The sequence below is a fragment of the Anguilla rostrata genome, chromosome 7 (genome assembly GCF_018555375.3).
Source record: "Anguilla rostrata isolate EN2019 chromosome 7, ASM1855537v3, whole genome shotgun sequence".
NCBI lineage: Eukaryota > Metazoa > Chordata > Actinopteri > Anguilliformes > Anguillidae > Anguilla > Anguilla rostrata.
In genome coordinates this window covers 39,720,718-39,747,269 of record NC_057939.1, presented here as the reverse complement: position 1 = coordinate 39,747,269, position 26,552 = coordinate 39,720,718, and the positions used below count along the sequence as shown (strand labels likewise).

At 39.5% G+C, this 26,552-nt stretch overlaps 1 protein-coding gene across 1 annotated transcript in view; it reads right to left on the bottom strand.

Moving 5' to 3' along the window:
- Positions 1–26,227, bottom strand: part of LOC135259682 (gamma-aminobutyric acid receptor subunit beta-1-like) — an 89,167-nt gene extending 62,940 nt beyond the window's left edge. The window contains exons 1-3 of the mRNA XM_064344299.1: positions 25,353–26,227; positions 25,159–25,250; positions 24,916–24,983 (exon numbers count right to left, since the gene is read on the bottom strand). Coding sequence (XP_064200369.1) covers positions 24,916–24,983; positions 25,159–25,250; positions 25,353–25,432 — 240 coding nt within the window. The 5' untranslated portion in view covers positions 25,433–26,227. The remainder of the gene's footprint in view (positions 1–24,915; positions 24,984–25,158; positions 25,251–25,352) is intronic.
- Between the last annotated feature and the right edge of the window lie 325 nt (positions 26,228–26,552).

Here is a 26,552-nt window from a genome sequence, read left to right as displayed (position 1 = left end):
AGGTGGGCATTTCTCTTTAAGTGATGCTTTACACAGACATGTAATCCTCACTCATATGCCTCACTAAATCTGATATTTACTATACAAGCGAACAAGTGAGTTAGTTTCTCAGGAATCTGTGTGGCTCAAAATCCAGTAACCTCAGAAGAGGATACATTGCTCTTCTATTGAGAAATATATGACAGACTGTTCTGAAAGGTGGTGGAAAATGAGAAAAAAAAATGTGCTTAACCAAATAAATAATCCCTCTGAACATGAAAAGCACCAAATTAAGACAAATTAACAGCTTGTTAAAATGATGGTATTTGAATTGTGATGATGGAATGAAAACCAGCATATATAGTGGTCCCCCAGGACTCTGCTTGAGAACCACTGCTTTATACAACATCCATTAGCTGTGTTCCCCTTCATTGCATAACAGCCATTGCATTCCATCAGATTTCAACACGTTTTTAAATCCTCTGCATAGTCTTTCTTTCATCCTATTCTAAGATTTAAAAACAATCAACAACATTGATTTAGATATAGCATTGATTTCAGAGCCTCATTCAATACTGTTGTACATCTGGAAGACTACAGCCAATAGCGTAATCTCTCTTCAACTATAAAAATATCCAGAATGACATGCTATGTACGCTGTGTAAAACCTCATGACAATACATTATTCAATGTATGATAACACTGAAAATTGCATGGCTTGAACCACATAATCGTCACTTGCGGCTATATCTTTCCATTGAGATGAAGTCTGGAGCCGTTCAGCAAAAAAAACAGCAAATTTGTGATCAGTTGTCCATTGATCACTGTCTTATGGAACAATTAATTTGTGCCCAGCTGTTAGCTTAATTTTAAATAAATTAAAATGAACACATTCATTTTAATGAATGTCACATGGAATACAATACCAGGCAAGCCTGTTTTGTTTCATTTTGAGATGGCTATCTAACTTGCTATCTTTGGACAGTCCACCACCACCCAGTGAGAAAAAGCCAGAATGCAGATGTCTGGAGGGGTATACATATAGAATGAGAGATGTTTTGACATAAACAGGCTAGGTTAACCCCTGATATAACTCAGGGTATCTGGATATATCTTGGCAATTTCCGAGTTGGCCAGAAAACATTCAATTTCATCCAAATGTAGCCAGGTTTTCACTTGAATGGCTGGATGGAATACCAAAGCCCATCACCTATTAGTGGTGGAAATTATGAACCACTACGAATCATTTGGCTGATTTGAATCAGTTTGTTCAGTTCAGTACAAAGATCCTCGTCACTGACTAAGTGATTCATTCACTGACGGGGTCATTTGAGCATCCGCATTAATATTCCAACAGCACGTTCGGTTCACTCGTAGCTCAGTGTCATTCGTCAGTGTATGTGCAAAAATCCCAGTCATAAGCACTAATAATGAAAGAATCTTTCAAACATTTTGTACTTTTCCTTGTAAAATACAAAAACAAATTGGATTGGAAACTATGGAAATAGGCTACGACACGACAACTTGTGTGTGATCAAATGTTCTTGTTATTCCATGGTATAATGCGTTATTAAAACATTGTGCTTTCAAAACGTTAAGTAATCAGGAAGGTGATGGGGGCCACAGTTTCTCCTTTGTTTATAAAACCAGAGGATTTTTTTTCTCCCCTGTTGAATGTCAGTGTTCAGTCACCTGTGGGTAGAGCATACGGAGGATTGCTGATTTGGTTTATTAAGTGTACTGAACTGATGTACTGGTATCAGTAGTTCATCAGTAATAGATGGTCAGTTCAGTCAGGTTGGTCAGTTTCTCAAATGTTTTTGCATTTCATCAATATCTTTATTAAATGTTTGAAATGGTTTCACAACCATAACAGGGCAGAGGCTAATTAGGCTAATTGTTTATTTTATTTTATTTTATTGTGTGTATTCATAGTCGTAGTCACACAGAATAGATCGTAAATTTGATTGGAAATGCTTAAACAGTTTCACTTTGGGTACGTTGGATGAAGATTGGTATTGGTATAAGTACAGTTCCAATAATTTTCTAAAGATTTGTTCAAAACTATTCGTTCGTTCACATACTGCCCAACACTGTTACCTAGCTAACTAACTCTTTCCTCTCCATACCCACATAGGTTAGCTCAGTAGAGACATCAGAGACCTCTCTGATGACTGACTCCTCTGTGGATGATACTACTGCAGTTAGCAAAATAAGCGCACATGCCATTGCTAATTGAATTTAAACTAACCTTCTAAAAACTCAAATTCTGTGGTTTCTCAGTGTAACAACCAGGATTTTCACCACACACCAGAAACACGGTTATATGAATTCATTCTGACAGACAGCATGAGCGACTGATGACAGCGTAGACTCAAAATGGCAGTGAAGGGGAGAAGGTGTTATGTGTGAAAATGCCTGTTTTTTTTGCTGACATATATTTAGCCGGATGAAAGCATGATGTCTAGGTTAGGTTTATAGGTTCAACAACTTTCTTACAGGAAAACTATGGTGAAAATGATATGACAGCATGATTATTCACCAGAATTTGAAACAATGCTAGCACACTGCTTGGCATTAATAGGGGTCTAGTTCCACACAACTGTATTCATCAAGTCTTTTATTTTTGATCAGAAAACCTAATTTAAAAGGATGTCATAATATGTTGTTGTTTAACAAACTCGTATACTATAATAAACTCCAAGGATACTATGATCAGTCATGCTATGTTGCACATTATGCCTTAATTGGTATGTCATAATATTTGCTTGAGTTACATGTTCTAGATCACTGGAGTAGTCATACACATTGAGTGTCTTGGATGCTGTACATGTCAATACATAGAAAATAACAACTTAGGAACATACTTTATTTTTGTTTTTTTTTTCTTTTTCTTTTAATGGTGTGTATATAAAATACAATATCAAATTATGAATGTTTCCTTTTAAATTATAAAAAAGGAAGAAGAGTCATATAACGAAGGACATCATCCCTTCAACAGATCTTTGAGATTGTTTAAATAACAGACAAAGGCCTTGGTTTTGACATTAAATACAGGTTGCATGAATTATTCTGAAAGTAATACCAAATATACCAAATTATGATTATTATTTTTTTGAGTTCCTCTTGACTGACAGCCACTTCTGAATGACAGCTGAAAGCTATTCTTGTGTTCCTAAATGAAATGTTTTCCATCATGGTGTACTGTATATAGTTAATTACATAATTGAGGGCAGGGTCACTGGTGCGGACCAAAAAAAAAATGGATACACATCCATAGTCCTCCAGAAACAGAATGGCCACCCCTGCCCTATACAGACAGTTATCTGGACACTCCTCCATGCTTCTATCACCATGATTCATGCATGATTTTTGTTTTAGACTCACACACAGAACAAAGTGAACCAATGACAGCCTTTTCGCTGCCGACATTTGAATCTGCGATCTGAAAATAAGTAACTTGGTAGGCTGTGATGAAGCAAAACAAAATAACAAAAATGAAAAAAAAAAAAAAACGTCATCAGTGGTACTAGTTTTACGTTTTCAGTTCAATGTCATCAATTCAGAGATTCAGACACAAACTTTTCGCATCATTTTATCACACAACAATAATTTCGTCACAAATGTTCTACTGTGCAAACAGTCAGTGACAAGGCAAATATGACAGATATCCCATCACATGACAAATAGACTACCGGCAACATTCTGTCACAGAGTGAATGCTCACAAACATTCTGTCTGACTGCAAACTCCGCCAACATTTTATTGCACTCCAAGCACGGTAAATAATAATTCTGTTAAGATGAAGGTCTCATCTTCACAAAAAAATTATCTTTTTATTTTAATTAAATAGATAATAAGTTCTATATTTTCTTGACTGCTACAGCGTACTTGCATGAATTCAGTTAATATCTAAAATGCAAGAAATGTTTGTGTATTTCAAAAAAGTGTGATGTATTTGTATCCTGAGAGCTTAAATTCACAATGAAATTTTATTTTTTAAAGAACATTATTAAATCTGTATTTTATGGAGGCACAAAAGAAAATATTTAAATGCAATTTTACATCCATGGCTATTCCAAACGGTCGGCTTTGTGCAGCAGAAATACCCTGCCTTGAACCTTACTCAAATTATTTAATTTCAAAATAATGTCATTTGAGAGACTGTGTGGATATTTGCATTGCTGATTTAACAAATTAGCATTTCTGAACAGGTTCATTGACTGATGAACAAGTTAAATTGTTTTGGCATGACAGGCCGCTCCCCAAAAATGAATTCCTGGTTACGCTAGTGGACACAGGCACGGCTTCATCTGAAAGTAAGGAAATCGTGTGAAGCTGTTTCTTTTTTAATAAATGTTGTTACTGTGCTATTACCTGTCTTTTCATAACCTTTTTAGTGTACAAAATGACAGCCAACATATATTCATAGCACAATGAAAAACATCTCAATCACTGAGAACACTGGGATGGGTAGAGGTAATGCTTGGTATTTATCTTTTCTGTCTGCCGTTTTTCCGTGCTTTCTCCTTTCACTCCTTGATTTTCTCCTTTTTCTTTTTTGAATGTCTCCCAAGGCAGTGTGGCACAATCAGAAATGTCAGACAGAAATATGAACTATGGCTTTTGCTATCATTACAAATATGAGGAATATTTTGTGGATTTCTGAACGTGGCAAAAGTTAGGGAATTTTTAGCTTCAAAGACATGCCGTTCTTATAAAAAATGCTTTCAGTCACAAAAAGAACAAACAACTCCGGCTTTCAGTGAATATCAGTGAATATGCAGTGCGCTGAAAATATCAGCGAATCTAATAATATTACATTCCCCTGCTTGCGTACCTGCATATCTGTTAGGGATGTTATGCAACTGCGTGGGCGAACAAGTTGACAAGCAACTGTCAAGCAGTGTCATTTCGAGATGAGGATCGGGATCAGACAGAAGACCAGAGAAATGAGCCAATGAGCCCCCGTCAGTGTGTGCCGAGAAAAGCGGGGAACAGAAACACGCTTCTCTATGATGATCCCCATGGCCGAATAATATGAATGTCACATTTGTGCCTTCTCCTGGTAGTGCTCCTCAGTGACCGTTTAAACCGCAATTAATAGACAAGACATCTGTATTGGGACACTGTTTCGAGCATCGTGCCACAAAGTGCACTGCCTGGAGTTACCAGAAGGTTGCATGTTGTGACTGGCACAGAGGCGGTCGAACGCAGTAATTACATTACGAGTACATTGTAACTAAAATGAATACAACTGAAAGTGTGAATGGTTTGATTTAGGAAGCAATTTTTGATTAGGGCCAGCTGGTGTTCCCATAATCTTGTGAATGCAGAGAGCTAGCAGCTGCAGCTCTGTGGTGTGATGTTTTGCAAAGAATATACCATGCAGTGAATTAATATGAGCCCCTGGTTCTCTCCAAATGAATACATTTACATCTATTAATTTCATAGGTTGTTACATCGACTTGCAAAATATTGCATACTGTACAGACCTGGTCTCCCTTAAAAAGAGACATTTGTGTCCATGGATTTTATCTGGATAAATAAAGTCCAAATAAATGTAACGCTTTGCAGCTCGTCCTCAATTCCAAATCAGACTAGATTCCTTGGCTTGCCTTTGAGAGAATCTTGCACCATAGGAACGTTATCCACAATGCTGGAATTTTAATTTGGAACAATACACATGGAAGATTATGAGTAAGCAAGATGTTGGTTTCCTTGAGAAAACCAAACCAGCAAGCTCTTTAACAGACAGAGAGCTAGCATGACCAGACAAAAGCATATGAACACCACAGTGGACCAGTTGGACCCTCAACAGCCTTCAGCAAGCAACCAGAAAGATGGAGTACAAAAGACTTTAGAGAATAAGATAACTAGTGTTTTTGAGTATGATATGATCTGATCTGATAGCTATCTTCAAATAAATATATTTCATAAATTAGTCATAAAACAATCATGCCATTGCATGCAAAGCAATGTTACATAATCATATGCTTGTATAAAAACACTGCATATACATTTTATGTTACAATAGTGTAAGTGTGGCAGGATTAATTGCAAAATGCTATATGTGAGGTATAAAAAATGTGTCACAGCTATGTAGGTGTGATGGCTTTTGTTTTGTAATTCAGAAGCTTTCACCGGAAATGAAATCCCTCTAGGCGTCAGGTACCTGTGGGCCGGGGAGGTGCGAGCATCCATTTTCACGGAGAGTCACTCAGCCAAGGCGGACGGGGGATTTTCTTTGTGATAAAGGAAAGGCATCACACAATATTTATCTTCCCTTGAACTTCTTCAGAAGAAGCAACTGACGGAAAAGTTTACCTTCAAGGTTGAAGTGTATTCTAGATAGTCACACTGAAAATGCTGCATATGACTATACTGACTACACAATAAAATAATTTTTTTTTTTCAGGTTATGGATGTGGAATATGGCATTGGGATGTGATATTATATGGAGATCACAATGCATTTTTTCCACGATGGATGTCTTGCAAGTGTAATCCGACTAAATTTTCAGATGTGGACATCAGTTTTCAGAGGGTATTGGTTGCCTTTGCCATAAGCCACCGCATTGTGACTATTGAGACTGAAAGTAGATGCTCCCCTTGCACCACCCTTGAGTCTGTCATTGGTTTCAGCCATCCAAACAAATGGCACCTTCCTACAGAGGGGCTGGGTCAAAAGGAAAAAGGACTTCCTATAACTGGATTATTATGTATCTGAGTTCATTTTTCCATGAGGGCTACATCAGTTTAGCTGAGAACTGATTCATTAGGGGAAACAAACTGCAGACTCATTAGAACCAGCAGAGGTAATTTTGGTTTGCAGGGAGCTAATGAGTGAAGAGGTATTAAGTACTGCCTATGTCAGTTCAAGAACTTTTAAAAGTCTTCTGATTAAGTATTATCTTAAGTAATTGAGTAAGTATCATTATATTTTAATCCTGGTTAGACGAACTCTGATTAATTGTTATCATCTGTACTGACACATACTCATCTACTGGGAATTGAGTGTGGATTTTACAACCTGCTCACCATGGACCTCATTCACATGGCTGAGATATTAATGGGTGCTATGTTATACAGTGCTGTAAAAAAGTATTTTCCTAATTTCCACTATTATTGCATAGTTGTCACACTGAATAGTTTCAGATCTTCAGGCAAAATATATTAGACAAAGGAAAACCGAGTAAACACAAAAAACATTTTTTAAAATAATATAAAAAGTTATCAAACACCCATATCACTTATGTGAAAAAGTAATTCCCCTCTTAGTTATTCAATCAACCAATTACCCTAATTTAATTGATAATTATATTCAGCTGATTGAACACACCCAGGCTTGATTACAGGCTTTACTACATCTTGTGAATCTAAATCTCGCTCATATTGATCCTTACCATCATAGATAATAAGTCAACGTTTATACGAGCAGAATATGCCATGATCAAAGGGAATTCCAGAACACATGAGGAAAAAAAGTATATCAGTCTAGAAAGGGTTACTAACCCATTTATAAGGCTCTGGGACTCCACCAAACCATAGTGAGAGCTATTATTTCTAAATGGAGAACACTTGGAACAGGGGTTAATCTTCCCTGTAGTGGCCAACCTAGCAACATTTCTCCTACAGCACAGTGACAACTCATTCAGGAAGTCAAAAACAAAGCCAGAAGAACATCCTAAGAACTGTGGGCCTTTCTAGCCTGAGGTAAGGTCAGTGTTCATGACTCCACAATAAGAAAGAGACTGGGAAAAAATGTGATTCATGGGAGAGTAGCAAGGCGGAAATCACCGCAAAGCAAGAGAAACATTAATGCTCATCTCACATGTACAAAAAAAGCACCTGGAAGATCTCCAATTCTTTTGGGACAATGTTCTATGGAGTCAAGTGTGGACCTTTTTGGATGACACGTGTAACATTATGTCTGGTATCATGCAAAAAACTCAATTTCACAGTAAGAACATCATACCAAAAGTCAAGCATGGCGGTTGTAGTGTGATGGCATGCAGATGCTTTGCTGCCTTGGGACCTGGTCAGCTTGCCATTGTTGAAGGAAGGAACCATTAATTCCACTCTGTGCTGGAAAATTCTTAAGGAGAATGTCTGGTTATCTGTCTGTGAGCTGAAGCGGAAGCGATATGACAGACTGATATGAAATTATAGGAAACATTTGTTTGCAGATATTGCTGTTAAAGGTGGTGCCACTAGTTATCAAGTTTAAAGGGGCAATTACTTTTTCACATGGATGATATGGGTTTTTGATAACTTTTTTCATTACATGAATGAAATAATGATTTTAAAAATGTGTGTTGTGTTTACTCAGGTTCCCTTTGTCTAATACTACATTTTGTCTAAAGATCTGAAACCATTCAGTGTGACAAATATGTAATCAGAGATTAAATCAGGAAGAGGCTAATACTTTTTCACGGCACTGTAAAACATAAATTGCACCTGTTGATGTCTAAACTATGAATTATAAGCTGCTATGTGCTTTAATAAAGTGAGTTGCTGTTGATATATTAAAACTACAAAAAAAAAAACTTAAGTTTCAAACTAGTCTTTACTCAGATACACGCAGTTGGTGTACTTCAGGTAGAAGAAGTAGTTCTTCAGCAATTAAGCTCTGAGGATGTTCATGAGTAACCATGGCATTATATTTTGAAAGAGATATTGCTTTTTAGTTTTTCGAATGCAAATGTTTGCCGCATTGAGCAACACAAAAATATGGGTCTATAGAGGTCCACTGAATCAAGGTGAACTGCATCAAGAAAACTTGTCAAATTTCAGCAAACTATTTGGATGGATACTGTAGATAGTACTCTGGGTAAGTGGAAACATTCTTTAATTAAATTTTTTGTGAACTGCCCCTTTAATGTACTTAAATCAATAGCCTATTTAGGACTATGATTGTATTTATAAACATTTTACTGTGAATATGATGTCTGTAAAAACCTTTATTGACTTTACGTAAATAATAAAAGATTTTAAGTAGAAATGATTCCCCGTATAATCTCGGATTGGGCCTTTCTGTGTGGGCCAATGTTACGTGCCATGTGTTTTCATTTTTGTGGACTTCCCTGCCTTCACCTGCCATCATCTTTGTTGGCTGCGCCGCCTGTCAATCACCATCCACCAAGTCCCACCTTCACCAATCCCCACCCTCCGTGTCAATTCTGGATCAACCAATCAGAACTCGCCACCTCTGCTATATAAGCCTTGACTGTTTGCCATGATGGATGTCTGACTTTTTGCTCTGTGTTGTGTTAGTATTTGACTCTGTATGTTAATCACTCATTTGAACTTGTCTTGTTTTTGTGTACACTTCCAAGGCTTGGGACAGGTAAGACTGGGGGCTCCTGTACATATGCCCATAGGCTATGTTGTGTATAGATCCACTAGTCCTTAGGGGTGATTGCCAACCAATTGTTTTTTCAGTCTCCTAGTTAGAGTAGATAGGCCTTTTGTTTGTGTACTTGATACACTAGATTAAATTACTCTCTGGTTTAGCTAGCTTGTTTTTCTGTTCATTTGGCAACATCCAGCGTCCTTTGACCCCGGTAGTGTGTGTCTGGGTTGTTGTATGTCCTGTAGTAGTTTGTTGCACCTTTTGTTTTGTTCACACAGTAAAACACTCATGCACTGAGTTGCTGCTTTTGTCTGTGTTTGATTTATTGTTGTTACCATCATTTATACAGCATTAACATCTCCCGGCATTCTTAACATCTATTTACATACCCCATGCACCCCGAGACCCATGGGGTCGTAACAGCCAAGTTTGCATGTTCTCCTTGTCTCACGCCCCTACCCCTTTCTGTTGGTCATGTCCAGCATGGGTGCCAGCAGTGCTCAGACTTGTTGTGAAGCTGGTTTTGTCCTTCACTGCTAACAGCATGCTATGAGAATGGGCACAGAACTACTCTGCTCGTGTAGGAGGTAGAATCTGCAGTCCTCCAAAGGTATTAAGAGCGTACTGACTCACCATGCCCTAACCATAACAATTACCAGAGGGTCATAAACTTGGGCTATTTATTTTCCAGCCCTCTTGAAACCACTAACACTTTGAGAACTGGGAAGGGGACGCCGCGAAATTGGTTCAATCAACTGGGTGATTAGCCGAATCAGGCAGTCAAGTGCATGGCTGGGGAACGAAAACCGGCGGACACGGCGGCGAACCCCGAGCCGGGGCTGAGTGCCCTCGCGCTGAAGTGCACTCCCACAGCGCGAATCACACCCGACGCGCCGCCACCCGACCACCTCCCGCCCTCCGACCTCCTCAGCCCGCCTGATTAAATCAAAGAATTACCCGGCAGCCCAAGTGGCTAGACTTTTCTAATCTCTAGAATCTCCTGTCGCGGCGCCGCCACCACTTCCCCTCCCAAAGTCTTTCCTAACGCAATTTCGGCTCTGCCGTGACCGTCCTTAAATGGAATTCTCAGGGACCTTTAATCGTTAGCCGCGCCATTAGCCTTTATTTTATGGGATTCTGGACCCCAGCTGGTCCAGTATTAGAAGGGAATGGAGCCAGGTGCCTAATCTTTCCCGGCAGACGATTTCATTAGTCCGGTGAATTGAATTGTTGGTATGTGGAACGGCAGTGGGTTTGTCTTTACTTCTTTATCACTGCGATTTAGGTTTGCATGCGGTGGGATTTTATTAGTGTCACGTAAGGGACATATAACTCAATGCAAGTCCCTTATTCAGATCATAAATAACATTTTAAACATAGTTAAATATTATGCTTCTGAGTAGGGTTGAAATACCAGAAGGACGATTGGAAATCCCTCTACAGTTATTGAGGGATCATTTACTTTTACTGCACAAAATATATGTATCGTGTCAGAACAAATTTTTATATATGCCCATACTGTAATTATATTACAATAAATATTGTTCCTACTGTAGCTACAACAGCACTGTACCAATGCACTACTCTAAAATGTACATGCAATACACAATTCACTTTACTAACATTCAACAGCACTGCACCTTACATATAGGATCAACACTTACAGTAAGAATAAACCACCTTGCAAGTTTTGTAATTAATACATAATAAACACATCACAAATGTCACCCTTATGTATTGTTCAATAACTGGATTGTACCTAGCATCACGTACATTTGATCACTGATACATGACTAAACATTTTTTTTTTGTTCTTTCATGGATTAGGCTGATAAATTGTCGAGTTGTAATTTTTTTTTGGTCGCAAACAAGTCTTCAAGATGTTTTCCAGGTCAAAGAGTGACCTTGACCTGGAAGCTGTGGCAGGACTGCTCCAATTTCAGAGTGATAAAAAAGAATGCAAGTGATGCACTGGCAGTCAGTAGAGAAGGGACAGAGAGTGGTTAGTTTGGGATCGAAAGATGCTCTGCATGATGTGAGATTTATCATGGGAGGGAGTCAATAACCACATGAAGGAGAGCTTGAGGACCAGGCAATGGGTGGAGTCTGTCCCTCTCCCCTGAGCTACTGGTTAATCTATATACATGGAGTGAAGAAATACCGGTTTTCATTAATATGATATTTCTGACAGAAATAATGCAAGTCTAATGCACAATTGATCACAGAAACACAAGAAATAATGTTAAACAGCAATTTGCATAAATTGCAGAAGAATGCAAACAGCCAGGCCCGGATTGATCACAATTCACCCACAAGTGGCCTGGAATAAAAAAAAAAAAAAAAAAAAGATTTCTTCTACATTATAAAAATTTCATTGACAGAGAAAACCCTAGCACTTTGTTCTGGAGATTCATGCATTTCAAAGGGTTCAGATAAATCAATGACGAACAGCATTCCGTTGCACATTTCCATTATGCATGTGCATATTTAGTATAGCTCTGTAAAGACATAGTTTCCTTGGGAATTTGCTAACTGTCCATGTGCTGCCACAGGGATTTCTCAAAAATGTATTGCGATCAATTCATACGCAGTAAAACATTTGTTGTTCAATGAACTCACAGAGTACATATGGTCCCTATTGGACCCACATGTACTCTGTCAGAGTTGAATTAACACTGGACATTTTACTGTGAAGCGCTCTCGTGTCACGCCCCATCCAGCCATAGGTGTGCCCTGCCACACCCAGGCTTGCATGGTGTTACATCATAATAAAAGAACACATTGAAATCCACAGAGAGCAGTGGAAAGTAGAGGAGAAATAGACGGAGGGGCCCTACAGGCTGGTGGTTGCGAGTCTCAGAACACCCCCAGGGCTGGCTGCCATGCTTACTCCTCTATGTGGAACATGCAAAATTTCCGTATGTTCATATCACACTTTTTTTTTACATGGCAAATTACAGTCTGTACCAAACCACGTTGGAAACCTTGCGGGGACCTGATCCTGATGTGTATCAGCATTTACAGGTATAAGGCACAAACATGACACCTGCACTCGTCTCCTGTCCATTATGTGGGGACATGCTCATTTGCAATAGGAGTCCTAAGGTCCCAATCTCCAAATAATTCATATACAATTTGATTTACAATATCAGCTGGGTACCGGACCTACAAACTACTGCTGTTAGGTTAGACACAATACCCACAATGCTGCTTATCAGTTAGCTGTCATAGAACTCTTTAGAGCTCTAGATCAAGGCTTGCATTTCAGAGTAAGCATCCTTAGTACAGCCAGATGTGATTCTCGCAGTTAGAAGACTCAGCATCTCTTGTTCAAGCTGTCATACTGTGCGTGTCTGAGCTTGGCAGTGTGAAAAAACCCTTAATGTGCAGAGGTACTGTAAATCAAAAATAGTGTAGTCTCCAGCAATGGTGTGTATACACATGGAAATTAAAATGTGGTTTTATTGTCATGACATAGAAAGGAACACGTTTCCAGTACAAATACAACTGTGTTAGGCCTCTTTGGTATGCATTGACTAAACCAATGGCTTGATAAGCTTTGAATTATAACAGGTGCTGACAAATGTGGGAATAACAGCTCAGTATTTCCGTGCTCTAACTACACTAAACATTATATAAACCTTTTGTCTCTGCCTGAGAACTTCAGAATTATTATGAAGATGGCTATAAATACACAATGTACATTTAAATTCATATCATACCTCTCTCCCATCACACAACGGCTAGCTCCCTGCACCTAAGGCACCTCAATTTTCAATTCTGGAGGAGGGAACATAAAGGTCTGCAGATGGAGCAAGTGAGCGGTAAATGTCACGTATGCACTAGCATTCTTATTGTACACCTTCGGATTTGAATATTCGGAAAGCAGGATTCTGAAAATAAAGATATTTTTTCTGAGACTGTGGCAGAGAATACCAATGCAGTATGGTTGTGCCTCAGTGATGAATAGTCAAACCTAATTTGCTCCGAGGATCATTAGCTTGAGGCCTCAGGGCGGTTCATTTAGTCACAACTAGAAGCTGGAGGTCGATTTCCAACAGGAATGAAACTTAAACAGTAAGCCTACACAGTACACATGGCTTACATTTTAAAAAAGTGCCTGTACACTATCGATTTATACAGCTCAATATTTACTGAAGCAATTCTGGTAAAATGCCTTGTGTAAGTGTACACATGGAATGTCTCAACTAGGAACTCAAACTGCAATCTGAAGAGCTACAAGCAGTTTCCTAACCACCATTTCCTAATCCTCAACATTCCTGATATAAATGCAGGGTTTTTCCTGCATTGAAATGTCTGACCTAAGCCTTTTTTCAAGCAGCCTAAGCCGCCTATAGGAGAAATCACGCAAAGAAAATAACATCTGTAGAACAATTATAAATGGTCAGTTCAGCATTTGTTGGTACAATCTGGTTGTGAATGATACTGCATTTCAAGTTTTGCCTGCTTTCATGTTTACCTGCAACCATAGACATGCTCAATTAAAATTAAATTAACTTAGGCAGAATCCGCTTAATTGGCCTTTTGCCAAGCCCAACCCAAGTCCTGCTTTCCTTAGTTACTCTTGATAATTCCGTAAAGCATTCCCTTCAGAAATATAGTTTCCATAGAAAACTCACTGAGGACCCGTCTGTTACATTCACTTCTATTTGTACGTACTGAAATTGAACACAGACTACCTCCTTGTTAATCAAGCAACTCTCGGGTACGTTACAACGCACTGCACTGAATTCATTTCAAAGTATTCTTTATAAAAACAGCTTTACTTTCCTGACTAACGGAAGCTACTGCATTCGACCAGTTGACACTGTATACATATAATGTTGACTATCAAAATAAGATTAAAATATATTTATTTCTTTCTCTTTGTGCTCTCATCCTTTCATATCATGTGTAAGCTACTTTTCTCCCAATACTAGTCATTATTCAGCAGGCCAGCCTAATGGTAATGATGCTGTGTAGACATTGAACGAGGCACCTGGCAACCTTGACTTTCTCCAATCATTGAGGCAAAATGTCATATTTGAAGCTGTTTTCACAGATATAAGTCGGGCAACAATCAGTAATTGACGTAAAAATGTATATGTAAAGGGAATTTCTTTTTTAATTTATGTTAATAACATTGGCTATGAAATAACTAACAATGGCTATTTACAACATCCCTCCACCTCCATCCTCCAATTTTTTTTTATTTTTCCATGTTTCATTTTTTTATAGCCAACGGCTTAATGTATTGTGGTTACATTCTAAATGTAGCTAAATATAGGGAGGCAACACATTGAGTTGATAGTGGAAGCAAAGCCAGACCGGCCACAGTCGCTATCACGCAAAGTCACCACCTAAGCCCTATTTTGAGCCAAGAAAAGCCATGAAATAGGCCTTAATCCCTTTGATTTTGATTCAGGCAGGGAGTCTGAGGCAACACACTATTATCTTAATTCATCCTGTCAAGATTACTATTTAAACAAAGGTTTAAGGCTTCCATACTGTTCAGTGAGAGATTAACACCTTTCAATTTCCACACCTTCAGTTAGTACTCTTTTGTAGCACAGCGTAGAATGTGAATAATAGTCAGTTGCTTGTGGGAAGAATAGTGCTTCAGGACAACTGAAACTGTATGAAGAAAATGGGGAAACACTGAACATAAAAGAAAGACGGAGGAGAAATCATGACTGATGCAAATTTAAAGTACCGTAAATCCACCTAGCTTAACTGGTGGACTCAAGTTCGTTCAAGGTAAAAACCAAAAAGAGCCACTTCAGTACTTTTCAAAGTTATGAGATTTTTATTTATTTATTTATTTATTTATTTATTTATTTATTTATCTTAATATGGAACTCAATATGGAGAGTGCAATAAGACTTGAAAGCAGCACAAAGTTATACTGTAAATGAAGGATAGAACATGCAACAGTACACTTGAATTGCAAATTTCCTCAAAGCTCACTGTGAAGAACTGGACATAAAATAGTCTTTCTCTACACTCTCAAATACCTATAGTTTCACGGGTTAAAGGCTGGGATCCATAAAGATGGAATACCATCATACTCACTCGAGCCTTTGTGTGGAAGCTCACAGTGCAGCCCACTCACTGCGTGGTTCGCAAGCAACATGAAGCCAGAACAGCTCCAGCGCTGTGTGGGCGGCCAATCTATTTATGAGCTGGCAATGCGGACTTCGCAACTTTATGCATACAGGGAACATTCATTCTCCTTTGCTTTCAAACAGCAAAGAATTTTGGCTTAGATGGGTAAACCAAGGGACAACCTAAAACACTGTTAACCATGGCAACATAAATGAAAAAGTAATAGGTGATCGACTGATCAATTAATCGATCTACAGGGAGATATGCATTTATAAACTGCATTATGCGGAGGTCAACACTGTCCAAGCATTGCTGGTATCACAGAGCAAACCTTGATCTTAAAGGTGGTACAGTTCATGCGCTTTGACTGACAGAAGAATGCAGCACTCTTGCAGCAGGTTAATGGACCTGCGACTATAATTTGACTGTCCTGCAGCCAAATCTTTATAATGAACACCAGTACCCTGCTCATTCAATACCTCTCTCATCACGCTGTAGCATTGTTGTCGTTTTGACAGTATTTGCTCATTATGCCCTGATACTAATTATCATAATGTATTACTGTATGAATTATATCTCAAACAGTAAAGCCCTGGGATCTGACCTACTTAATAGCATGTCTTGTAGGGGTCATGAGATTGCATCTGGCCACAGAGTCAATAGATACCTAGAAATGGATTGGCAGTCGTGTCCATCGTGGAATGTCAATCATTCAGAGGGATCGAAGATCCTAAATTGAGGACTTGGAAATTTGGCAGGACTCTAATCAGCCCGCTTGTTGAAAGGAAAGGGGGCTGGTTGTACCACCTGATCTACTGCTCAAATGGCCCTGTTTAAGATAATGAATTGAAAAAAGGGATACAGACACCAAATCCGCTAAAGTCTGGAACTGTGCACCCCCTGATGTAAGATTACAGTGACTGTGGATGAGCCTGCATTGTGTACTCCTAATTTTGTTGACCCCTGTGCCCAATTAACAATGCATGTAGTGAGTTTTAACAGTCTGTCCAATTAGTCATGAGAAAGAATTTTAATGGCCATCTCTGTCAATAATAAAAACTGTGTGCTAATCATCCCGATTACTAGGTCACCTCCATTAGTTTTCTTTTGAATGAACACCTCCATTATGTTTAAATATGAATTATGTTTTTACTGAGTACCCCATTTAACCTGAACCTGAACCTGTTGCTTCTTGCCATTATCCCTAAATCAACTGAATGTAATGCACATCCACGTTAGCCACAATTCAGTCTGTTCTTTTATTATCTGTGATCTCTGAGCTCTGCTTGATCAGGCTAATGGGTGACTGCAGTGTTCTGTAGCCATGATAGCTTCTCAGAGGAGCCCCTCAGAGACAGCTGGGCTATTTCCAGGCAGTCTATATATATATGGCTCCCACCACAATACGGAGGAGCAATGGAGCTGGTTCGCATGCAAAAGCAGGCCATGAATTGGGGTATAGCGGAGTTATTTTCGGAACCTCCCTCCCACCCAGGGAAGGTTATTTTTGTCCTCCTCTGTGGCTGTAACAGTTCCTGTCCTTTTCTATCTTTTTCCTGGTTTTGGTGTAGGGTCCCCTCGCACCAAAGTATTCAGAATTTCAGAGTTCACTGCATAATCGTCGAATCAGATCAGTCCATCATTGTTTGACCAATGGGTGAGGCCGATCTGTCCTTTAACGGCCACTGAGAGCAGCCATGGCCACCAAGAGCTGCATCTACAGATTCACAGGAAGTCACGTTCACTCAAATGTGTCTGTTTCAAAGCTCAGCCAAAATGAGTGATGTGACGATTAAACTGTCCCATAGCGTGCATATAGATCAAAATTAATTTTATATCATAAAATCCACACTACGTGAGGTAATCCAGCCATGTACATATTTAAAAGAAACACGGATGTTTAAAAATGACTTCTTTTTTTCTTATTTTTGTAGTCTGTGATCTCATCCACTAGCTGGGAGACAAGTGTGTAACACCCTCAAATGCCGCACTTATGGTGATCTATTTGCTGCAGGCAGCGAACCTTAGAGCTGAAATCCGTTTGCGAGTTCCAAAAAAAACACCTAGGTAGGTCATGTGTGAATTAGCAACTGGGTCAGAGTTTTGTCATCCAGTCCCAGCGCGATTCCAAATTCACGCCTACCCCGTATTACATGACTTACTCTGTGCGAAGACGGAGACTACCCGGAGTAGCAGCAGACGCGGTAGACTGCAGTGAGTCGCGAGCTGGATGGCTGGCTGGAATCTGCTCGCTTAATTGCTGATTTAATTGTTCTGCGAGAGCCAAACGACCGCGTGGCAACTGAAGCAGCTGTCGCCAGCGCCCCGGTCCCCAGCCGAGACAGAAACTCTGTCCTAAGAAGCCGTACAGATGTGACACAATTAGCACTCTGTTTACCGCTAGAAGGGAAATCTAATTCTTTCTCAAACTGAATGGCTGTGAGCGCTGGGCTTGTGCTTATTGGTTAACAAATGGGTCAAAGTCATTATGTAACAGCGGTCTCAAACATGGAACAGAACCGACCGGTGACACTGCCTGTGCTAGCCCTGCTACTCTGTTACAAAATGAACATTGCTGAACTTTTCTTTCCCAGTAAGGACAAAGTGTTTGATCCAGGATTCATTCAATTGGCCTCCTAATATTTTTTTAGAGGGTCGTTGTGAAATATCAGGGGGTCAGTATAAAATAATTTAAATAAATAAATAAATTATTATTTGTCTGAATGCAAATCCCTCTACAGTTTTTTTTAATGATAAATGTACCAAATTTGTCAATCTAATCCGATCAGCCACAACATTAAAACCACCTACCTAATATTGTGTAGGTCCCCCTTGTGCCGCCAAAACACCTCTGTCCCGTCGCGGCATGGACTCCACCTCTGATGGTGTCCTCTGATATATTTGGATTTCTGCATTTGTATCTACTGTATATTTGTATCTGATATTTTGCATCTACTGTAAATTTGTATCTGATTGTGTTACTTTGTTGTCTTTGATGCTGCAACAGTGCAAATTCCCCCCGAGGATCAATAAAGTACACTACTATGACTACTTATTACATTATTGGTTTGTATTGCATAAAAAATTTGAAATGGATTACATTATTGTGAGTTATAACACTATTGGTAGTTTATTACATTATTAGTTGCTACAGGGCTATAAAAAGCTAAGATATTGTTAGAGGGTGAATTATTTACACATGATTTTAAAAACTCTTGACGGGTCAGAGTTGTTTTGGCGGCACGAGGGGGGCCTATACAATATTCGGCAGGTGGTTCTCATGTTGTGGCTGATCGGTATATGCCAGCTATGTGCAGCACATCCTCACAAAGTCTCAACCAAAGCACTCCAGTGTTCTGGGGCGCAGTGCCAATATTATTTATGTTGACACCACGCCCCACAAACGCCAGCCATCACATACCCGAGGTGGTCACGGGTCAGCTGCACGTTCAAGTCCAGCAGCAGCATGAGAAGCTGACATCTCACGCCATTGTAGTATGTCCGCGGCCTTGTATCTGTCCTCAAAAGTAGCCTTTAACCTTAGATTCCATTAAAATCTCTCAAATGGTGCCGCCATCCAGTGCATCGTCCGCAAAATCATTGGAAGCCATTATATTCAAATTTGGGTAGCATTGTCTCTTTGAGACAAGCCCTAGCTAGCTAGTTTGCTAACTAATAATGTACAGTGTTGTTGGAACAGTTGGAACAGTGTTTGCCTCTTTCTCTACAAATCTGGCCAATGCACCCTCCGCCCAGTATGGGAAGTCAGGGAGATGTATCTCCAAATTAAAATGACCTGCCTATTGTAGTCATTCAAAGGAGCAAGGGTAGACATGTATGTCATTATATCTTCCAAATTCGCTCTTGCCACTGCCACTATTTCTGTGCAGTGAGTCTGTGAGTCTGCTTTGGACAGCCACTAAGATAGACTTAATCCACTATGCCTTGATCTGTTAAATGAAGTTATGTTGTTATGTGGTGGAGTTTCCCTTTTAGCAGTCTTACACAGTCATTGGAATTAAACTATTAGAATCTATCCAGAACAGAATACAAATAATCATTATGTAAAGCAACAAGAGCAGTAGCAAAGAGCTTTATATACAAATAAATAGCTGTATATTTTAAATTAAAATAATGCAACAGATCCCTACACATATCCCTACGCAGTGGTCGCACACCTCCAAAAATATTCACACCCTTGATAAAGACAAACTAAATTACATTGTAAAATAAACAATTCAGCTACTGAGCTATATTTTAATTATCGGAATCTTTATTAAGAGTGTGCATTGCACTGTGAACCAGGTGAGGTAAGCTATATATGTAATCAACTGATTTAATTGGACAATTAGGTGTTGTTGAATAATGAAACCCAGCACACCTGTCGGCTCTCCATGACCAGGGTGGAGGGTCCTGGGCCGCCATGAAAAGCATCCTTTCATTACACAGTAAAATGCCCAGTGTTAATTGAACTCTAACAGTGTTAATTCACATTCCAGAGTGGGAACACATGTTATCTGTTAACAGCTGAATTATCACCGTTAGAGTTCAATTAACACTTGACATTTTACTGTGTACCTTTAACCAGCTCAATTATTAACTCAACAGACTCACTTTTACTTTGAAGCATAAATAAATAAATAAATGAATAAATAAAAATCCACACAGCAAAAAGCACAAAAACAACTCAGATGTCTCCTTAACCTTTTGCCCTACGATTGAAAGCAGAACACAGAAAGGTCCCATAATGCAACAGGTCCAGATATAATCGGTTTCCTGTTAATAGGCTTAGTGCCCGCCCCCAAATACTCAACCTAAGCATCGGTGGCACCAAGCTACCTCATACCTGTACTGAAAACCCATTAAGGAATAAGTTTATAAACAGAAATGAAACAGAACTCTTTTTTTTTGAAAATGCGGATGGCAAAAGGACTGCAGGTCAATCTGAGCCATCCGAGTCACATTCTGTTTGGTTTGCAATGTCCTGAGATGAATAATTAAACAATTCATAACTCAGGATGGTATGAGAGTGCATTGTGGACTCAGGTATGCACTGTAACTGCTACAGGCAGAACTGCAAGAGCTGAGCACACCTAAAGTCTTGCATAAGGAATCTAAATGCAATTATCTGTAAAGTCCAAACAAGAAAAATACAAACTGCATCTAAGCAAAACAAATGACTTTGTTTACCTAGTCTACTAACCATCAGAATGCCCTAATGTCACATCTTGAGGGAAATGACTTCACTGAATATTCTTATGAGGTTGTTTTTTTTTCTTTTTTTTTTGTGGTGGCTAACCACTAGTTTCTGCATAATGGAGTAAAGTAGCTTTGGGACACAAAGCAAGTATTTCTTAAAAAACACAATAAAGTATTATCTGATTGCACATTTCTATTTAAATTCTAAAGGTATTTCAAAATTTAAACGAATGCAGATAGATGATGGGACTTGATAACCGCCCACTCTCGTCGTTTGACATGAACACAGACGGCGAATATCGCTCACCTGCGAATGATAAACCCCTATAAGGGCACGCTGAGTCCTTCTCAAAATCACAGCCTCCATTCGCAATTGATCTGTCATATTCCGGCTCGATAATTAGCGCCCCGGTTTGTTTTCGAAGGCAGGCTCTAACTAGCGGACGCGCACCGCGCAACGCTACGCGTGAGGACGGTGACACGTCGGTTATCAAAAATGTCATTAGCTAGAGGTCAGGGGGAGGCCTCGGCTGCTTCGGGAATCAATCTCATTTCGCCCGCAGAGGTGATTAATGTTCCACCTGTAATGAATGCTACCGCGTGTCACATCTGCAGCATTGCCAAGGAGGACAGGTGTGCTGACATGGCAAACAGTTATTAGCACTTCCCTGCTTTCAAACCTGTCAAGATGCTACAAAAATCACTACGGTGCGATCACACACCAACTGTATTATTGGGTTCTTTCTTTCTTTCTTTCTTTCTTTCCTTCTTGCAATACTATCAACTGCTTTCGCTCCAATTTAACACACTTATTAGGCAGTCCATTTAGATGCAGGTAGGTCATAAATCGTACCTATTGTGGTTACCAAACATGTTCACTGCAAAAAGTCTGTTTTTCATTTCTTGTAACCAGACTTAAACTCCAAATTAGTTTTTTTCCTCTCAAGTAGAAAATATAAGATTGTAAGTTTCTTTTTGCTTATCAAGTGAAATTATCTTACCCCATTGGTAACTTGTGAAGTGCGTCAAACTGTTTCACCACATTGGGAGTCTTTTTGTATTATTTAGCAAAATAATATTATTATTATTATTATTATTATTATTATATATATATATATATATATTATATATATATATATATCAATTCTAAATATAAGACTAAAATACTTGTTAAGATTGGCTTTTTGTTTTTTTGCAGTGTTGTGCACTGCTCTATAATTTCTGACTGCATTCCCTTGGTCATTACACATTCTGTACACATACACTGTAGTACCAGGCATGATCTCCAGATCTCTGCCCATTTGTCATAAAAGCTCTCAGTCACAGGTCACACTCAGCCTAGCCTCAGTCTCAGGCCACAAGCCTGAACTTTTAATTGGTGTGAAGCCTCTTCATTAGCTTACATTGAAAATACTGAGTATCCACACAGGCAAACATCCAGTGTTAATTCAACATTTAACAGAAAACATTTGGTCCCACTCTGGAATGTTATCTGTTAACACTGGAGGTTTTACCGCGTGCCTCCTCTTTCTCACTAACTGAAAATTCCTCCAAATTTGCTGCCATGTAGCTTTTTAGCATGGTTCTCACTAAAGAAGATGAGTATAACTATTGCCAAGTGAATTTGACCCAGGTGTTGTGACTGGAATGCAGTTTGATAGATTAAACTGCCAAATTCGCTTGGATCTGGTGATCTGCCATTTATTATCAATCATAGGAGATCAAGTGATGTATTAGAACACAGGCATATCAGTGAGTGACATACACCAAACAAACCAAAGGCATTCATAACAACATTGCAATGGGAAACACCTGGGACCTTTGTGGCTAACAAGCAACTGTATAATTGTTACACAGCATTTAATAGGAATGGGTGATGAAGTTCAATTGAGTGTATGCAGTGTTCTAAAGGTAAGAATAATAGTTTCCGTTTTATGCAACCTCTTGCATTAAACCATAAAGCAATCTAGCCACATTTTCTAAAACATGTTAGCATGTTAGCAAATCTGATCCAAGTCATATTGTTTCTTGCTAATATTACAGGAATATTCTTGCATAGTTTTTGCCGACACAGATAGCACATTGTGTGGTCAGCATTCTGTGTATAAAATGGGATTGAGCGGCAATTCAATTGTTGTTTCTGTAATTTGCATGGCATATTGGTTTAATAAATGTTACGAGGAACAACTGTGGAGCTGGGTAATTCAGCTCAACCCTCCATTCCATTCCATTTCTCAGCAACAATGTTCTTGGTGGGACACTGGCTACCAGTGTAACTGTTCTGAAATTACCACCCCTATCATGGCATAACCAGGCATTGCATATGCAAGGATATAAACATGATTGACTAGTGAGGCTACACTCAGCCATACCCATCAGGTTGAGACAACCAATCCTGCTTATATATATTTACCACAACATTGGCCAATCTAATATAGCAGATCTGTTTCTCACAATTCCTAACAGAGCAAGCAAAATTGTTGCCATAGTTAACATGCAACACCCACTATTGGCATCAAACACACATTCACATGTGCATGATTTCTCACAGTATTCATTCACTCTTTTTATGGGTACAGGACCCATGCACTGGAGTTTCATTTGCTCTTGGTACCTGCCCATGCACAATGTGACTGCAGCTAAACACAGTTTTGTGTTTTTTTATTTATTTTTTTTAATTTCACATGTGGTACATTTCTCAGGTGTGCTCTCTTGATATACACCTGGATCTAGGCTAGACAGCATTGTAGAGACACTCATCATTTGACTTTCAATTGCCTGTAACCTCAAGTTAATAAATTAACTGAAAAGGTAGGGACAGATTCCTGGAGTGTTTGAGCCTGGAGGTTCCTCTTCTGTAGGGGCCTCTCAACCCTTGTTCTGATGAGCTGAAGTGTTTGGCCAGACACTCAACAATCTGATTCAGCTAATCAGTACTTTGATTTAAGCAATTGAGATTCAGAGAGCTGCAAAGCCAGCTGGATTGTAGTCCCTCCAGGACTACAGATAAGTACCCTATATTTAGAATAGTCAGACTTTGATGATGGCCTACACATGCACTGCACGTCATAACCAAGATTATGGTAAGGATCTTCATATACGCCATAAAATGCGCAAACGTATGAGCAACAAAGACAAATAGCACATTCCATCTCCAGAACTGTTACATACAGCAGTGACTCCTATGCTGATTGCTGTAAAGGCAACACCAAAGACAAGGTAAAATAGCACAGTGTTATACAACTAGAGAGCATACTACACAGCTGCAAAGCCAAGAGAGTGTGGATCAGCAGTGCTTAACCTATGCCTAATAAAGAGTTCTGTTTCCTGTTATGGAAATAACCTAATACCGGGTCAGATGACTCAAAGCGGCTGCCTACTGGCAGTTCTGAAATCAACCCTCTCTGCCAGTTTGAGTCGAGTTACATCAGCAATGTGTGGGAGTGCTTCAGCAATGCTGTAAAGGACTGTGCTAGCACCTGCTTGGCCAACACTGACTCCCATCAATGCGGATTATGCAACAAACTGTCCTGGTTAGGCGCTGCACCAAAATAAGCAGGTCATCTTGTTATAATGAAAGACATGGTCTATCAGCCATTTTAAAACCAAACCCATGATGCAGAAGCTTTTGCACTTTGGTTTGTTAATATCTGCAGTTTGAATACTTGACAGAGATTGCCGTTATAAATCCAGTACATACAACACAGGCTTCTGTTTACTGCATTTACTTTGCATACTGTTAACAGAGCGAGTTTGGCTTTGTACCTGTTACTGCACAGGCACAGCTCACATTCTTTAATATAAAACTGAGACTCAAAACTTGCATTTCAACGTGTTTCGCGTGTTGCATAACTTTGGCGGAAGAGACGTAGGAACATTCCATGCGTAGTCGCAACGTGCCGCTGAGCATATTTATCCGCATCTGACTTGCCGTTCCTCCACAAGCAGTGCGGAACTCTCCGTGGTTCTGAATGTAATAATAATGGCAATCGGCAGATGGCAGCATTATGTCCGTTTAACCTAACGCCTTGACAAGCTACTGTACTTCAAAAAGAGATTCATTCTCGGTGCTCATGTGGTTAATGCCAAAAGTCTTAGATAATATTATTTAAAGCGACAACTTATAAAAACACTAGGCACGATCTGGTGCCGCCATACACACTAACAACTAAATCAGGGCTAAAATGCCCACAAGATCCATTTATAAGGGTGACCTGCTAAGGCACTACGTGAGATTTTTGTCATACTGTCTCCGTGGTCTGATCCAAATGTGCTTACCATATTCACTTCAGAGACCATGTCGATGCTGGCGATGTCTATGCTCATCCCGACGTCCACAGGGGCACCTTTAATTCAGGAACACAAGACGGGCTTTCATTTCCGTATGCATAATAAACTTCAGTGACTGTCACGACAGATTAATTATCTGCATGTTATGTGCACTGAACGTTGATTGTAAACTGTTAAGGCAATAGTCACTTGCAGAAACGAATACATATTCAACGATGAGAAGCATATTACCTCCAAAATCAGGCCTTAAGCGAATGTCATATCCTTTCAGCAATTTGTCCACGGTCTCCTTCACGTAGGACATGTTGCTTGGCTCGTTCGCGCTAAAAGGAAGAAACACAGATTTCACTCAGAATCTCACCAAACTGATGATCGGGCGACATAGGAGATCTTTTAAATCCACATGCTATCTTAAACGACCTCACCTTTGTGCACAGCAGACAACGGCGACCATCAAAGGAATACACAAAATCCCGGCACATCCTCGTTCTTGAACTGTCCACATTCCTAACTTTGATGAAAGAATTAGCTCGAGTGTGGATTCGGGAATGCAACTTAGTCCTGGGTGGCGAAATAATTCCGATAATGGCAACGCATGCGCGAAGCTTAATCAACATGAAAACACTGTTTTCTGGGAGACACTTTTTCTGCTTGAAAAACGTTGAAGAGGAAAAATCACATCAGGTTAAAACCACGTCTCACATTATTTCAGTGTCATTGTGATTAGGGCGGCCATTGAGTTTAAAGCGAATCAATAGGCTATGTTGCTCCGATCCTGTCCCTTTCGTCAAATTTGAAAATTTAACTACAGACATCTGTGATTTATATCAGATTTATATAAGAACAGTCCCCACGAGTCGGAATGCAAACGAGCATTCAGTAGCACCATTAAATTCTGGTTCTAGACAACCTTCATTCAGCAGTCCATGGGATGTGGTGGAAAGCAATCACGTTTTGGGAGAAGCCCGTTTCGCTGGTTTAGCTGAGAGCCGTTTCCTCCTTGGCTAGTTCTAATACCCGTACTTCCCTCTACAAAGTTAATGATAATTTTATTGTCCAGTCCAAAGGAAATAGTTTATATTAAAAACGGCAATGCGTAGAAACTGAAAAGCCGCTAGCAGTAAATCAAACGAACTCCAAACGAGCAGTTTACATGCGGCAATGCAGACCAGAGTGCACGAGAGCGAGAAATAGATAGAGAGGGAGGAGAGAGAGAGAGAGTGCGCGCGCTAGAGAATAAACAAAATAATTATGAGTTTACGTTCTCAATCGAGCCTTGTTGAGCGAAACCGCCCCACTGCAAGGCATACATCTATACCAATGCTTAGTTACTCAGTGCCTACATTTGCCATCATTCTCAGAAGCCAACAAGCGCATTGATTTGTTTGAGTAGGCACGGTAAATTAGGCTACAAGCGCAAGTTACTATCGTAACTTGGGAAAAAGCAACATGGGTCTAAGTCTTAGTCTATTAGCGGCCGCCTGTGACTGACCATAAGTTGTGAGGAATGTATTTATTTCCCTGTTTAAATCATTGCTTGCCAATAAACCAGTTCAATGCGCCAGTTAATCTGGAAAGCCTGCGAAAGCGAAAAAACAATGAAATGAGAAAATATAAAATGAACA